The 18,500-nt window shown below is 35.5% G+C and overlaps 1 protein-coding gene across 1 annotated transcript in view; it reads left to right on the top strand.

Moving 5' to 3' along the window:
- Positions 1-18,500, top strand: part of fbxo41 (F-box protein 41) — a 59,860-nt gene that overhangs the window by 29,206 nt on the left and 12,154 nt on the right. The window contains exons 4-8 of the mRNA XM_051116367.1: positions 2,755-2,828; positions 12,770-13,134; positions 15,856-16,091; positions 17,575-17,690; positions 18,268-18,420. Coding sequence (XP_050972324.1) covers positions 2,755-2,828; positions 12,770-13,134; positions 15,856-16,091; positions 17,575-17,690; positions 18,268-18,420 — 944 coding nt within the window. The remainder of the gene's footprint in view (positions 1-2,754; positions 2,829-12,769; positions 13,135-15,855; positions 16,092-17,574; positions 17,691-18,267; positions 18,421-18,500) is intronic.

Here is an 18,500-nt window from a genome sequence, read left to right on the forward strand (position 1 = left end):
ATATCAAGACAGTTTTGCTTTTGCAGTACCACAATATTGATAATATCGTTACATAGTAATGTTTTTGCCATATGTCTGATAAAATTAATGCAGCTTTGGTGATCAAAAAACTAATTTCAAAAGATTAAAAAACATACTTATCCCAGACTTTTGACTTTGTAAAGATTTAAGCTGAAAGATTCAAAGAGATAGTTATGTAACTAGCCGAATGTCTTGGCTGTGTGGACATGTGAAAAGATGGCTTTATAATATTTGAGTTAATGTAGTGAAATAATTCTTTGTTCTGTAAACACATCAACTTTTACCATTACGTCCAGAAAAAAATATAACAGATTGAGAGCAGGCAGTGGAAAATGCCTGAAAGTACTTGGTTAAAGTCATGGTTGAAGTTCTATCTGCAATTTTCTGTGAGGTAAATAAATCTTAATGTAGCACTCAGGAAGTGTTTTGTACTGAAAACTCATCAGTGCTTACCTGATTTCTATGAACCTCCAGAGAACTTTTACAATGTTAGAAGATTGCACTGGTACACTACTCTCATTTTCTTAGATGTAGAGGGTGTTTAACCGGTCTCATAACTAGCTCCTCTGAGTGTAGAGTGAATGCATTCAGATCAAGTAATTATTTTTCTGTTTTTCCCTGAGGAAAAAACTTTTTCAGAAATACTGAAAAAAGTGTAGAAATTAATATGTTTTGTAACGTGCATGTATAACGTGTGCAAGGTTAATCACAACTGCCATTTTAGGCATCTTGTTGACAATGGATGGCACATTCAGGCAGCACCTTTACAACTCACCCTCTGACATCATTGGGGACCCCCTTCATCACCATGGAAACAGCAATCTACATTTGTCATTTACTCATAAAGTGTATTGCACACAGCACTGTTGACTCAGTTTGAGTTCACACACAGCCTGTGTTCCCAAATGCCAGCCACAGCCTTCCAGTCTCCTACTTTCTGGAGAGGAAGTACACTCAGTGATGTCGGAAGAAGGGCACAGTGTTTCAGGAGCATACTTGCTGTGATTCAGGACATTTGGCCTAAATTACAGCGCAGACAGACGCAGGCAGGAAAGTAAGCAAGAAGGAAAAAGATGGAGGTGCAGAATTATTGTTGTCATCTCAAGCATTTCCCACAATCCCAGCCAGTCTTTTACACTGTGCACCACTAGTGCGATCAATGCTGCTGCTTTTCTTTCTGCCCCATTTCTGCAGGCATTAAGCCCAGTGTGTGTCTGTGAATGTGTGTGTGCCCTGTCAGCACTATGGCACCTTGCTTGGCCCATATTTTCTGGGGTGTATCACCTAACCTGCTAGAGCAGTTATTTAAAGGCACAGTTTCCCTATTTCCTGTATGAGACGAATACTTGCGTCTGACAAATAGAAGTCATTAGTAGTTGACGGATGTGGTATTTCTATGAGATGAGAATCCTTTTTTACAACACCATGAAGTACTATATTCTGGGTTTTACAAGGAAATCAATGTAGGCCAGGCTGTTTTCTCTTAAAGCAGAAGTGAGTATAAGGTTTTTTTTAATGAATCTTTGCGATCGCCTTTCCTAATAATGTGCTAGTTAGCAAGTTTAGTGGCTAAATGCAGCTAAAGTAAACAGGCTCGTCACTCCACAGAGAGAAGAGAGGGGCGGGGCGTGCAGAGCTCATTAACATTTAAAGCAACTAGAACAGGATGATTTTTGCAGAGCTGATTTTGGCGAGGTAAAAAGGATGTTGTTTTACACTACCATTGAGAATTTTTAACCAAAGAATATTATAGACTTTTCATTAAGACCCTAAAGAATCATATCAACTTGTGGAAAATGGGCATCCGATGACCCCTTTAAAATAGAAAAAAATATTTCATAAAAATTTTCCTGCATTTTAGGATCTCAGAATTGCAAATAATCTCTTAAATACAATTGTAAGTAAAATTCAGTTTACTTCAGTTATCATTAAAATAATAAATAAAAATGGTAAAAAATCTAAATATAAAAAGAATATCCTGCAACTTTAAAATTGAAGTGAAAACACTTTAAATAAAAAAATAATAAAATTGAACTCAAAATATTAAACGGTACTAAAATAACACTGATGTAGTTTGCTGAAATGAAGCAATTTTATATAATATTTAAAAACATAGAAAACACAAAATATGCATTATCCTTTCACAAGCAGATTTGTTAAAATGGCACAATCGATCAAGTAAGCATGACTATCAGGAAACAAAGGTGCAATTTTGCCAATTATTTGGCCTGGTAGTGTCTTTCATCAAGACACATTAGCGCAGGTTGCACCATAGGGATTTTCCATGTAATAAGTGTTCGGTAAGCCAATTTGCATAAAAGCAGCTAAATGACAAATTAGTAATTTGTAAGATGAGTAATCAGTGATGCAGAGCAACCTGCTGTCTTGTTGGCTGTGCTGTTATTTTGGACTCATTTGGACTCGGTGTTGACCCAGACACAACCTAGTCCTCATGAAGCGTAAATTAGTGACGCTAAAACATGCGAGTCGTAATAACGTCATTAAAGTTCTGACGAAAATGTGACGTGTTTCTCCCATGTACCGTATTTCTCTAGTCTGGATCCTGTCTAAACAGTTCACGCAAGTCCTAGTTTTCTACTCTACCTGTCAATCAGCTTTGATTCTTTTTATATTTCCCTGCAGATGTTGAGCTACGGTATCTGTTCAGTGAAATTTTGGAGCATCTTTCTCTCTTAAACACACTCTAACCTGATTTTTTTCTTTCTCTCATAGAGAAATTCCAGTCTCTCAGGGGCATCGAGGGGAATGTACCAAGTGTGCGATCGACGCTCCTCTCCTAGCACTGCGTAAGTCTCAGAATAGCCAAATTCTGCCTGCATGACTGTTTTGGCATCTGCCAAAATTTCTTATAATTATTATACATTTGAATGAAGTATATGAATGTAGCTCTGAGGGGAACTCAGAAAAGCTCAGCTTAGATGGTATTTTCTTGTTATCTTGGCACTGTACTATCCATATTAAGGTAGTATTTCTAAGAGCAGTGCTGCTTTGTTTACAGTGGTAACTAAGGGAAACGCTGCATCACTGCTGTTCCATAAGCACCACCTGCTGTTAGAGAGTGAATTTGCACTCTTAATCAACCAGTGTGGTGTTTTTGTTTCCTGCAGATATTGTTTATGTAGCATAATTTCATAAAGATAAAGTTAGACTACTCTGTTTTTGCTTCAGATTTTGAAATTAGATCAGAAACGGCTCATGTCTTTTTATATCACAATATATTTAGTAATTTTGGACGATATGATAAACAATATTTAAAAAAGCTTCAGAATTGCCTAGAACGCCCACAACAGATGTCTACACAAACTTCTGAAAAATGAATTTGCCCTAATTCTATAAAACTATAAAATATTTTAGAAAAAAATGGTACAAATAAATTAATTCTCACTGTTTATTTGTATTTAGCCTTCATGCAAACAAGAAATGTGAAAGCACCATCAAATAAACATAAGACTGTCAGACTAACCTTATTAATATTAATATATTTAGCTAAACTACAGTATAACATAGGCTGATTATTCTTATAGATTGAAACAAAAGTGCTTAAGAATATGAAAACAGAAAAAAAGAGTGCGCAAGAGTGAGAGTTTTTACTTGACCCTTTTAAAGCAACTCCTGTTTGAAAATATTTAAAGGACACATGCCAATATTTTAAAATATTTTCTTACTTATTGTTAGCATAAATAATAAACTGATTTAATTTATTTTTAAATGGGTAAATAAAATAATTTAATACTTGCAATACGTTTTGTTTATTGTGCTATAGGACTGAAATTGGTTCTGAAAATCATTTGTTGTTATGTATAATTAAGAGCTCATATTAAAGAGCTTATTTTACAGTTAAGTAATGGCCATAAACTGTATGTTTTTAAAGACTTCTCGCCATAATTAAAATAAAAATAGTGGGAAAAAGAGTGGGAACCCTGATCTCTTTTTATAACATTGTAAAAGTGTAGTTTTACCTCAGACTTTGAAGTACTAAATTTATCATTTTATTTCCCCCCAGAAGTTTTGCAGCTGTATCTCAAAAACGGCGGAGCAGCATGTTTATGTCTTTTATCTGGTGGCTTTGTCGGAGTCAGCCTGGTGTGGATGCGTCTAGGGAAAATCGCTAGATTGTTGAATTTGCCTCAGGGTTAAACCAGTCTGTAATCTCTCAGCCATGCAGAAGATATGCGGAAAGAGTCCTGTTGCACACAGACACACACTGTGTGTGTGGCTAAACTAAACTGCCTAAAAGCACAAGGCCAAAAACAACCAATACCCAAGGCTTCTGAAGGATACTGGTGTGTGTACTGAGAGCATGTGTGTGTCAGGTCAGGTTTAGCCTACGTAGTAGAGAGCAAATGCCCAAATTTAGTAAAACCTAAATTCTTGATCGAATTGTTGACAGAATTTTCATTTTTGTTTGAACAACTGCATCACTTTAATAAACAAACATAATGTCTTGGTGGAAATGTAAACATGCAGTTTTATTTATTTATATGGTGCTTTGTAAATGCTGTTTTTAATGAGGCCATAACTGCCTGCATAAATGTAGACAATTTGAACATATTGTGAACATCACTATTTTTATACGATATATTATTATTCTACTGAAATTGTCTCAACCAGTCACCATCTGACATTGAGCATGACTAATTCGCATCACAAACACTTTATTTTTAGATCTTCATATTCTTAGGCGATTTTCCCCATAACATAGCATAACCTTTGTGCGGCTGCTCTTTTAACAAGGTTCTGATCTGTGAATGAGACATCAGTGTCCATCTGTTGTGTGTGTGCATCTGCGCATGGGCCGTATCAAACCATTTGGAGCTCTGAGGGAAGGAAGGAGCAGCGTGGGTTTGCCTAGAGTCTGCTGTCCCTAAATTGACAGCACAGACTCCACAGGTCTTCCTCGTGAATCAGACGAGAGAGGATTGAAATACGAAGGACTACATACGATCACTGCTGTTCCTTCATTACGACACAAGCACCATCATTCTTCTGAGTCAATTATTAAGATGTTAATTAAACAAGTGACATATACTACTAGTGTTGAAAAGAGAGAAGACAGTAAGAAAGTTAAACTTTTATTTGGCAAAATGCATTAAATTGATCAAAAGTAACAGTAAAGACATTTATTATGTTACAAAATATTTCTGTTTTAGCTAAATGCTTTTTCTATTAATCAAAGAATAAAAATGCATCATCGTTTTTACAATAATTTGTGTTTTGAATAATGATAATAATAAGAAATGCTTACTGAGCAACAAATTAGCATATTAACATTATTTCTGAAGGGTCATGTGATGCTAAAAATTTAGCTTTGCCATCACAGGAATAAATTACATTTTAAAAATAAAAAAATAAAACACAGATATTTTAAATTGTAATAAAATAGCATAATATTAGTATTTTTTATTAAATAAATACAGCCTTAGTGAGCATTAGAGACTTAAATAAAATAAAATAAAATAAAATAAAAAATCTTACTGACCTCAAAGATATGAACAGTTGTATATATACTTTTCATAAATGTTCTGTCAATAGGTCATCAGTAAAACAACAAAATACAAGAATAACAGGTTCTCAGTGCTTTTGATCAAATTCTTTAATAATATACTGATTAATTAATAAACATTAATACAAAATTAATAAATTTTATAATAATATGTAAGTTGCTGAAAAAATGTCACATGAGTAAAGCACTATAGACATTACAAAATGTGTTTTTAGAAGTTAAATATATATCTTGTTATATTTTATATGATTAAATATAAGCTGCCCTATGGTCCACAACAGTTAGTTTTGTAAATCTTTCTGAGGTAGATTTAGGGGACAGACGTCTTTAGCCATTGCTTCTGTTTTTAGCATCTCTATTTTTTTAGCTTCAAATGAAAAGTACAAATAAGTAGTTCTAACATGAAGTAAGGTGTGCTGAAATGTTAAGAAAGCTATATATTACTATAAAGAAACCACACTTATCAAACGTCTTCTAAATGTTCTTCCAAATGTCTTTATTTTTTGCTCTTTTAAAGTTCTTTTTAGCTTTCACGTGCTATCTTACAAATGGCTTTTGATATCTCTGCCCTCGCCAGCCATGCATTACACATTACACTACCGTGTAAGAAGTGATAATGTGTCCCAGCTTCATCTCTAGTGGGTCGTTTGCTCTTCAACCCACAGTAAAATTGAAGTCTATCATTATAGTCAGTTGCCTACAGCAGAGCCTACAGTGACTAGGAACTGCAGTAACACAGTATCTCTTTAAGTCTCAGTGTTGGCTTTTGAACTGTAACATCTGGAGAGTGACTAAATGTCTGGCTGGAATCCCCAGTGGAAATTCTGTCACTACTAAGCCTTGGAGGAGAGCATTCCTTACCCATAATCCAATGCGACTGCCCTAACTGTTGCCGGAGTTTAGTGGTTTCTCTTGTAATGATTAATGAAAGGTCTTGCATAGTGGAAGTGTTCAGAAGTATCATACCCATTTAAACTGATGCCCATGCCAAGTAGATTTTGAATCCAACTTTTTGTGTCTTTGAAATTTAAGTGGCGTAATTATTGAAGATACAAAGGAATCAGGAATAATGCATTCGCGTGTCTAAATTTAGTCTAATTGACTCACAGCTTCCTCAGATCATTTGTTTTGAACTGTTTTTTTCCTATAGTTGTAATATATAATAAAAAGTGCATGATACCCCTAAAATTGTTGGTTTAGTGTTGTGTACCCTGAGCTTAGTGGTAAGAAGGATCTTCGGAGGAGTGATTTGATTGAAAACAACCAAGAGCCGCTCTCGTATGTGCAATTAAGGAAATAACCCACTACTCTTTCAGGCTTTAAAATAATATTTGCAAGATTAGTCTTTGCAAATTATCAGTCTTCCTTCCTACAAAGTGAGTTAGCAGAGTCTCTTATTTCTAAATTAGTGGGTGTGTGTGTTTGTGTGTATTATAGGAAGTCTGTCTAGACATATCTGATCATATTTCCTGGTTAACCCTTATTGTTCTTTTTACACTTTTCTTTTCAACACAAACCCTGTATCCGTACAGGGATAGTTCATCCAAAAATGAAAATTCTGTTGTTAATTACTCACTCTCATGTTGTTCCAAACCCGTAAGACCTTTGTTCATCTTTCGAACACAAATGAAGAAACTTTCCAAGAGATTTCTGATAGCAATACAAAAATGTCATGAACACGCATCAACGACTAACACAGAAAAGAATAAATTGTTTAATAAACTTGTTATTTTTGGGGGGGGGGGAGGGTTTGCATACTTTTTTTTTTAATCTAGTGGTTTCTTTGTTTTTGGTTTAAGAGATGAAGTCGGTGACACTAACTATTTTAATAATATATAATAATAATAATATTTTAATAATATTTTTCATTATTTTACAAAAGCACAACGTTTCGTTGTTATTGTGAGTTCACACAAATAAACGTAGAGTCTTTACAGATTCGAAAGATGTATTACTTTTATCTGTATGACTAAAAATTAGTATTTTAAGAGCAGGTGACCACACTGGCGCTTCCACCTGTCATGCATTGAGCGTGCTACTGTTCAGCTTCCACACTCCGCACAGACACATTTTTCTAGGTTAACATTAGATTGATCAGCCATGTAAAGTTGCTACTACATACATCTTACAGATGAAAAGCTATATTTGAGGTCCGATGAATGATAAGTGAGTGTTTGGATGTCCTGCCCGATGTATTATATAACCATATAGACCAGCTGTTAACGATCTGTCCATCTCGCACTGCGTGACTATGCCACTTTCTGTGGATTTTTTTTTTTTTTTTTTTTGATTAACCAAGCCTGGTTGGTAATGGTTAGTCGGCTATTTGGGGGCAGCCCTAGTAGTTAATGACCGAATTTTCATTATTGGGTGAACTGTGCTTTTGAAGGAGAAGTCCACTTCCAGAACAAAAATATTCTAATGATTTTTGGCATGAAAGAAAATTTGATAATTTTGACCCATACAATGCAATTTTGGCTATTTCTACAAATGTACCCATGATACTTATGACCGGTTTTGTTGTCCAGGGTCATAAATGTGTATCAATTCATATTTATTTATATCAACACATACACAAATGTGCACAAATAAAACAAACATAATATACAAACCTTTATCAATAAAACAAAAATAAAAAATCATAAACACAAGTAATAATAATAATAATAATAATAAAACAAAGTAAATCTGCTGGCTGCTGGACTTGCTGATAATCAGCAACATAAAAAGTTTTACAGATCAATAGATACAAAGTTTCTAAGGAAGAGGTAATGTGTTGAAAGAACTCCTGGAACATTAAAGACTGTGTGCTGCAAATGGGTGCAGAGGAGCTTTGGGGGACATGTAGAAATGTCTGAAACACAGATCCACTGCTTGTAGTAAGGTCTTCTGTTCCACTACTTCACTGTTGAAAATGCTAAAACTTGGGAGGAGTTCTTGGAGTTCAGAAATGCTGGTGTCATCCGGTCGCATAAAACTTCCTTCATTCACTCCTTCCTCTGTGATAAGATGAAGCAGAAGAAGAAACATTTTACAGATAAACTAGAAACATTTTTTCATAATTGTTGGAAAACCTACACTACTAATCAGAAGTTTTTGAACAGTAAGATTTTTAAAGTTTTTTAAAGAATTCTTTTCTACTCACTAAGCCTGCATTTATTTTATCCAAAATACAGTAAAAGCAGTAATATTGTGAAATATTTTTACTATTTTAAATAACTGCTTTCTATTTTAAAAGCTTTGAAAAGACTGGACAATTACATTTTAAAATATATTCAAATAGAAAGCAGTTATTTTAAATGCTGTATTTTGGATCAAATAAATGCAGGCTTAGACAGAAGGGAATTCTTTAAAAACATAAATAATCTTGCTGTCCAAAAACTTTTGACTGGTAATGTATATGGATCACTAATATAAATAGTTTACTTACCTTGAAATATTTCAGTTAATTGGCATGTGGATGTTTAATGTATGAGATTCCAGTGTTGTAGTTTTCCCTTCACTGAAGAACCCAATGTCTAAAAATAAGTATAAACACATTTAGTACACATTTAAAAAAAACATGCAAATCTGTCATAGCTTTATATGAGAAATGGCTGTAAGTAGAGGCGATTCTAATATATGCATAACAATATTCAACATAAATAAACCATAAAAACACATTTAGTGTTATTCCAATTAGTGCTCGCTTTCCAAACAACTGACGCTTGCCCTGTTTTGACCAGCAGGCGTCGCCGTTGTGTCACGAACGATTGGAAGCAGTGAATCATTTTGCGAAGCGATTCGTTTAATTGATTCGAAACTTTGAAAAGCTTCGTTTCTCCCATCACGTCTTTCTTTTGGGAAAATGTGATTATTTTTAGACTTTTCTAACAGAGAATTCGCCGAATTTGAGCGCATCTCTCTGAGCTGCCGCTGAGCGAATCTTACATACTGGACCGAAGTTGAATGATCCGTGCGGCGCGGTTCAAATCAACACCAATGTCTCATTTAGCATTAGCCATTTCCTATATATAACGTTAAATGTGATAATCATTAGTGCGACCAAACAAACTGTAGTCAGAAACCGTACGTCTAGAACCCTTCATCACCTGTAAAATAATACTAAACCTGTAGTAATGGTAGACGGTGATTTCAGTAACATAAGTAGTCCTATATACATTTCACCATACATTATTAACTTTAGGTTACTGTAATACATCTCTAAACAGTTTTACAACTTTCTGCTAATTTTAATTTACTTTATTACTGCTAGCGGCCTAACTGGGACAGCTAAGGTAACGTTAATGTGAAGTTATTCGTTTACAATGGAGCTCATTCTCCGCAGTAACGTTACAATACACTGACTAAAGGAAACTACAACTTCGTTAAAAAACAAACATACAACAACAAAAGTTCAATTTTGAAGTGGATTTCACGTTCTTCTTATAAGTATAATGTTATAAGAGTTATCAAAACCCTGTTACTCACCTCATACTGATGCAGCAGCAGCTTCTTCTGTCGTCAGTCACCGTCGTCCGTTAAAATTTGAACTGTCGCCGCGGGAACCAATTAAACCCAACGCTGGGTTATTATTAAAAACAACCCAACGATGTTTAAAAAATAACCCAACGTTTTAGAAAATAACCCAACATAGTGACCCAATATGTGTAACCCATCTATTGGGTTAAAAAAATAACCCATCTATTTTTACTGTGTAAGTAAAGATCATGTTCCATGAAGATATTTTGTAAATCTCCTACCATAAGTATATCGAAACTGAATTTCTTATTAGTAATGTATTGCTAATAACTTCATTTGGACAACTTTAAAGACAATTTTCTCAATATTTAGATTTTTTTGCACCCTCAGATTCCAGATTTTCAAATAGTTGTTCTATCCTATCAAACCACATATTAATAGAAAGCTTATTTATTGAGCTTTCAGATGATGTTTACATTTAAATACAAAAAACTCGACCCTTATGACGGGTTTTGTGGACCAGAGTCACATTTGTTGGTTTTGAATTCAGTGTACATCTTGAAAATATGTCAGTTGTGTGTGCATATTTGTGTTTTGAATGTATTATATTTTCACATTCTTGTACACTTATTTTGTAAACATTTGCAGTATGACTGTTTTACATTTAAAAATATATTTGTAAAAAAAATATTTGCATATTTAAATAAACAAAATATTTATTTGAAAACAAAGTAGTGTTATAGTGTATTTTTATTAAAATAAATAAATAAATAAATAAATAAAAACTGATATAAATGAATCTAAATAATTAACTCAACTGTTGGGTTACTTTTAACCCAACTGGATTTTAACCCAATTCATTGGGTTAAAATAACCCATAGATGGGAAGGTGCTATACCAACCCATAGTTGGGTTACTAGTTGGGTTATTTTTAACCCAACATTTTTTAGTGAGTACAGATAATGTACTCACCCCCTTGTCATCCAAGATGTTCATGTCTTTCTTTCTTTAGTTGTAAAGAAGTATGTTTTTTGAGGAAAACATTTCAGCATTTTTCTCCATATAATGGACTTCTATGGTGCCCCCAAGTTAGAGTTTAGATTCTCTGCCCGAGACCGAGCCCAGACTTGACCCGACCCGACCCGTGGGCCGGGTCGGGCCGATATTTCCTGCCACTATCGGGCCGGGCCGGGCCGGGCCGGGCGGGGCCATGATCAAGCATTTGTGTGTGTGGTTTTTTTTTTAATCATTACTTAATTAGCCTAATTGGGTGGAGAGCTATGCCATAATTATAAATATTATACGAATATTTTAGCAAAGTCGGCCTGAGCAACACGTGTAGGTCTACAAAGTTGCGCAATTTGCAACGCGTGTCATGCGCAGCAACGCTCTAGCTCCCGCGACAGCGTCTCCTCCACTTGCACACATAACACCGGGCCAGCTGTGCTGTATTGTGTATGTGTATAGCCTAAGTGCAACATGGAGCTTGAAGACGTACAAAAAAAAAAAATTAAAACGGGGGAATTAACTTTGAGCAAGTTTGGAGGAAAGTCGGAGGTACGGAAACATTTTCATTTTCTGTGTTTATCATTGTTCACGTTTTTTTAGGCTTTTTTTTTTTTTTCATTCAGATCTATTTGCGATCCATTCTGAATAAACAAACAATGCAGTTTACATGCTTCGTCCTTGTTGCATTTTTTCATTAAGATAAATCTAAACTAATTTCTGTAGTTCAAACAACTTAGAATTGTAGTTGAGAACGTCTGTTATAACGGCTCACCTATTAAAAAATAGTCGGGTTTAAAATGGGCTCGGGCTCATAATTACAGTTAATGTGTCGGACCGGGTCGGGCTCGGACACAAGGTGCACGGGCTCGGGTAGGATCGGGTTTAATTTTTTGGGCCCGATCTAAGCTCTACCCCAAGTTTGAACTTCCAAAATGCAAATTAAATGTGGCTTCAAACGATCCCAAATGTGGTTGTAAATGATCCCAGCCAAGGAAGAAGGGTCTTATCTAGCGAAACGATCGGTTATTTTCATAAAAATAATACAGTTTATATACTTTTTAATGTCATACGCTCATCTTGTCTTAGTCTGCCTGAACATGTTCTCCCTCAACTTCAAAATCGCACTGTATCGCTGTCTTACCTTTTTTGTTGGTTGTTTGATCTTATTTGCATGTTCACTTTGCAAAGACTGGGTCGGTACTTCTGCAGCGATGTAGGATGATTTTGAAATGATTTTTGAAGTTGAGGGAGAAAATACGATGGGAGTTTTTTGACATACCCTAACTGTCTTGAGCCAGAATTCAGAGTTCAGGCAGAGCAAGACGAGACGAGCGTTTAAGATTAAAAAGTATTTAAATTGTATTTTTTAATGAAAATAATGAATCGTTTCGCTAGGTAACACCCTTCTTCCTCAGCTGGGATCATTTACAACCGCATTTGGGATCGTTTGAAGCCACATTTAAACTGCATTTTGGAAATTCAAAGTCAGGGCACCATAGCAGTCCAGATATATGGAGAAAAATCCTGAAATGTTTTCCTCAAACAATTTATTTATGACTGAACATCTTGGATGACAAGGGGGTGAGTACATTATCTGTAAATTATTGTTCTGGAAGTGGACTTCTCCTTTAAAGAGACATTATTTTGGTGAGGGTTATAATGTCCAGTAATTCCTTTTATAAATTACTGTGTGAATTAACCACAACATTATGCGTGTGTTTTCTCCACGCTTCCCATTGCGTTTTTCCTAAACAGCGCATCAGGTCGAGGAAAGTCTGTGTCCCAGGGTTCAGGAGGTTACGACAGTGACAGTGTGGACCTCCACGCTCTAGAGGACTGCCCTGATGCCCAGTACTACCACGTCCAGTGCCGACTTGGGGAAGGAGGTGGTGGAGGAGGAGGATACGAAAGGGCGGCCGCTTCCCGGAGCTGGGGTCTCCGTAAACAGGCCATTCAGAACTGGCAGCGCCGGCCGTACCGGAACAGTACAGAAGGAGAGGAGGGCGACGTGTCTGACGTAGGATCCCGCACCACCGAGTCCGAGGCCGAGATGTGGGAGCAAGACAGGAGAGCAGAAAGCCAGCACGGGGGGAACCGTGGAGGATACAGACTAGCTACAGGTGCGTCATTGACCTGCGTGGGCAGAACGAGCAAAGAATTTGTCCTGGGGTTTATTTTGTGTTTCTAAATGGTGTTGGAAGAACATGGTTTGTTTCCCTGGGAACATGAATCCAAAGGCATAAATGTAAAAGTCATTTTTGGTTTGTCAGTCATTTAAAACATAATCTGGGGCAGACAGAAAAGGGCAGATGCTGCTATGGTTGCAAATGTCATTTCGTACGTTTGTGAGTTAACAGTTTGTCGACCAGTTTGTCAGGCTCGAGGCCACAGTACCCACTCTCCAAATAATGACGGTATAGTCGGGTCAGAGGCCCAGGATGCTGGCTGAGGAAAATTAGGTCACATGAATGCAACTGCTGTTAGGATCACAGGCCAGAGAGCAGTAGAGAGCGTGTGTCATAAAGCCATGAGCAATGAGCACAATTTTCCACCTACTGACTCCAGGTCATTGTGGGAAGAGCTAAATGAGTAACCAATAGATTACTATATGCTCTCATATATTATCATACCATACAGAGTGTGACTTGAGGCCATGATATCTTTACTGTATGTATTTCATTTATACTGATTAAGGCTCATTTGTGCTGTTCAGATTGTATCACCTCTCCTTTGTTCAGTTGTCAGATTATGTGGCAAAAAACTTTTGTAGAGGGCAGCAGTAGGCCTGCTCACATCTTATTGGAAAAATGTAAAGGGAAATAACAAATATATGCATCATTACAGAAGCTAACATGAAATCCTATATGTGATCCTGAACCACAAAACCAGTCATGAGGGTCAATTTGTCCAAATTGAGATTTTTAAATCATCTGAAAGCTGAATAAATAAGCTTTCCATTGATGTATGGTTTGCTAAATAGACCAATATTTGGCCGAGATACAACTATTTGAAAACCTGGAATTTGAGGGTGCAAAAAAATCAAAATATTGAGAAAATTGCCTTCCAAAAGAAGTTCTTAGCAATGCATATTACTAATCAAAAATTAAGTTTTGATATATTTACAGTAGGAATTTTACAAAATATCTTCATGGAACATGATCTTTACTTAATATCCTAATGATTTTTGGCATAAAACAAAAATCAATAATTTTGACCCATACAATGTATTTTTGGCTATTGCTACAAATAGACCCCAGCGACTTAAGACTGGTTTTGTGGTCCAGGGTCACATATTTGAATGATACACATGCCTTCCATGTCAAACAATGTCAGCGTCAACCTCAAAAAGTATTTGGAAGTTGCTATAAAATCCATTGGAGAGATCAAGGCATGTATTCTGTGAATTTATTTAAATGCAGACTTGCTTTTTAGCAGATACGAATGCAATTAAAAAATAAATGTTTATTATTATTTTATTATTGAGATTATTTATTATTTTTTTGCACATTGTTATGTTTAATATATTTACATATTTGGATGAGCTTTAATAATTTTATTTTACAAATTACACTACATATTAATTAATTAATATTACATAATTAAAACATGATGGTGAGCATCCACTTAAGTGCAGACTTGTTTAGTGTTTAAATGCATAAATGAATGTAATTGTAATTGTGTGTGTGTGTGTATATATATAGAGAGAGAGAGAGAGAGAGAGAGAGAGAGAGTATTATTTTATGGATTATTTTATTATTTTCTAAAATATTTGTACACATATGAATAAACTATTTTTTTTAATGCTAATATAATTAAACACTTTTTATGCAAGTTAAATAGTGTATTTGTATTTTATAAAACTTAATATTCTGTTGTTGTTTTTTTTTTAAATTAATTAATGTTAATTAAACTTTTATTTTATTTTATTTTGTTTTATTTTAGGTAATAATTTCAGAAATTATATTGCCTGCATCCACTGATCCAAAGTTGTATTTTTCCATCCTGCTATTAGTTGATGGTTAAATGGTTGATGGTTAAAAAAAAAAAAAAACATTATATATATATATGCATGGCAAACAACGTGGCATGATATTGCCTGCATCCACTGATCCAAAGTTGTCTTTTTAGATCCTGCTATTAGTTGATGTTTAAATGGTTGATGGTTAAAAAAAAAAAAAAAAAAAAAAAAAAATATATATATATATATGCATGGCAAACAACGTGGCATGATATTGCCTGCATCCACTGATCTAAAGTTGTCTTTTTAGATCCTGCTATTAGTTAATGGCTAGTTTTGGGCAGGATGATCCTAGACCAGCAGTCGTGGCTGGTTTATCCAGCTGGCATTGTCCAGGTGGAGGCCAAGCTTTACCATAGCTGTACACAATCCATTCTGTCATCACCATTACATCTCACTTATTTGAGAGCCTGTTTGAGTCATAGCTTTTGGCAGGTTTTGCTTAAAAATTTTAGCAGTCTTATAAAATAAGAGCACTGCCAACACCTGTTTCTTCAATCTCAGTCTCATTAGATCTTCAGCAAATCGTGTATGACTCAAGAGACCTAGAGTCTGTCAAACTGGAGCTGTGAGATAGAAATGGCCTGCTGATTGCATGATTTGGAGGATGTTCAGAACCTGTAGGAGGCAGTGAGAAGAGCAAACAGATTGATGGCTTTGCTTTTTATTTGACTGAGGCGCCACCATATGGACACGTATAGTAATGCAGCCAGTACACTTAATTCACCCATGTTCAGTGTGGAGTTCATTGTGCTAAAGGTTTCTCTTTTACATACAGGAGAACTAAATGGTGATCTTTATCTCTTATTCTTTGTATCGACAGGTCGTTCTGAAGGTGGATACAAGCCTTGTCGCCATGAGAAAAGCCCCTCTAAAGTCAACGAGGTGATCAGTCCTGAGGTGCTGAAGATACGTGCCGCTCTCTTCTGTATCTTTACCTACCTGGATACGAAGACACTCCTACAGGCGGCCGAGGTGTGCCGGGATTGGAAGTTTGTGGCTCGTCACCCTGCGGTGTGGACCAGAGTGCTGCTGGAGAACGCTCGTATCTCTTCAAAGGTTTTAACACCATTCACACAAACACTCCTACAGTAATGCTCCTGTTAAATTTCAGAACTGATCGCCTACTTTTTCTGCAGGGTTTCAGAATATATTTATTTATTTTCTCCATGACCATTTCAGAAAATTCTAAACATATTTAAGCCTTGAATCAAATCAACCAACTTCAGTAACATTACAAATGACCACATTACAGCATTATAACTGAATTTGACAGAGATTGTGTTCTTGAATGAACATCTGTTAAAGAATGAGTAAACTATTAATTATTTTTCACCTTGAATGATAAAATCAAATCAGCCTGCATTTTCATTTTAAAGGAGAATCCACTTCCAGAACAACAGTTTACAAATAATTTAATCACCCCCTTGTCACCCAAGATGTTTATGTTTTGCTTTCTTCGGTCGTAAGGAAATTATGTTTTTTGAGGAAAACATTTCAGCATTTTTCTCCATATAATGGACTGATATGGTGCCCTGATTTTGAACTTTCAAAATGCAGTTTAAATGTGGCTTCAAACGATCCCAGATGTGAAGGGTCTTATCTAGCAAAACAATCAGTTATTTTCATTTTTAAAAAATACAGTTTAAATACTTTTTAATGCCAAACGCTCATCTTGTCTTGGACTGTTTTTTTTTCTTTCTTTCTTTGAAATAATTAATACTATTCAGCAAGGATGTGTTAAAATGATCAAAAGTAATACCGAAGACTTATATTGTTAGAAAATATTGTTTCCAACATTGATAATAAATCAGCATATTAGAATGATTTCTGAAGAATCATGTGATACTAAAGACTGGAGTAATGGCTGATGAAAATTCAGCTTTGCATTACAGAAATAAACTATATTTTAAAGTATATTAAAATAGAAAATGATTTTGATTTGCAGTTATATTTCATAATATTACTTTTTTCAGTATTTTGGATCAAATAAATGGAACTTCAATGAGCATAAGCGACTTAAACATTAAAAATAGTACTAAACCCAAACTTTTGAACGCCGATGTATATACTTTAAGTATTACAAAGACTAAAATTAAAACTAAAATGAAAAGACAGATTAAAATAAAAACTAAGAAAGAGCACATAAGAAATTTTAAATCATAAGTACATATATGTGTGAAGTATATTAATAATTAACAAACTGTCATATTAAGGTAGTACATAACACCAGTAACGTGGCAACAAAATAATAATAATAATGATAATAATAATTCTATTACTTTTAAATTTGATTTCCACCTTTAAAAATTGTGATTGTAATATTTTATTAAATATTATAATAAATGTGTGTGATGTATATCTATGATAGGGAGATGAAAATGTACTCCACTGTACAAATGACCCAAAAGACATTTAACAGATCTGAATGAGCAGTGAAACGTTGTAGCATAAATTATCTGCTGCCCACGTATTTTGTAACTGCTGCTAGTCCTGAAAAAAGCCAAGGCCTCAAACTCTGTCTCTCACTCTATTTGTTTAGTTCCTGTGCATTCTGTCTCAGTGGTGCACACAGACGCATTCCCTCATCCTCCAGAACCTCAAACCCCGGCAGAGGGGCAAAAAAGAGACAAAGGAGGAGTATCTGAAGAGCACACGGTAACACGGTCTCCCACTGCGCCTGCTGTTTAATGTACCGTACTGACCCCGCTGTTTGTGTGGCTACTGCCTTCCCACAGCTCCACGCACCTCCTCCTCTTCTCGTCGCTGTTTTATTACCTTCTGCACTCTTCCCTGATCCTCTCATCACTCTTTCACACCAAACAGACACACACTCACTCGCTCACACAGTCTGACACTTGTGAAGTGCTTGTTCAGAGATCCAGCGTGAGCAGGGAACAGAATGAGCAGCCTGTTAATTGCTCTGCTAAATCACCTCAACCAGAGTGCCAGTCAAAAACCTCATGAACGAATTTGTCAAGGGAGCTTTCTGCATGGCAAACGGAGAATGTGTGTATTTGGTGGATTTAAAGCTAAAAGTGCGTAATTTTTTAATGTTAAAACATTTTGTCCGATACGATTCATTAAACGTTTATTTATAGCAATCAAACTTAAAATAGGACTAATTGTTATAACGAATGGCACTACAGGTTAATACAGTCTGACTGTCCTGACATATTTTGTATAAACTGACATATAATAGATGATGTTAATAGATTCTCTTTCTTGTGTTTAGTGGGTGTCTTGAGGAGGGTCTCGAGGCTTTGTTGAAAGCTACTGGCAGTAATCTGCTCATCTTGAAGGTGTCTCATTGTCCGAATCTGTTGACTGATCGCTCTCTGTGGTTGGCGAGCTGTTATTGCAGGGCGCTCCAGGCTGTCACATACAGGTTGGTCCACAAGGGAGCACTATTTAGTGTTTTTTTTTGTCAATATGTCCTTTTATTAAACAACTTTGACGTATACTTGA

Source organism: Labeo rohita, chromosome 1, assembly GCF_022985175.1.
Source record: "Labeo rohita strain BAU-BD-2019 chromosome 1, IGBB_LRoh.1.0, whole genome shotgun sequence".
NCBI classification, from domain to species: Eukaryota; Metazoa; Chordata; class Actinopteri; order Cypriniformes; family Cyprinidae; genus Labeo; species Labeo rohita.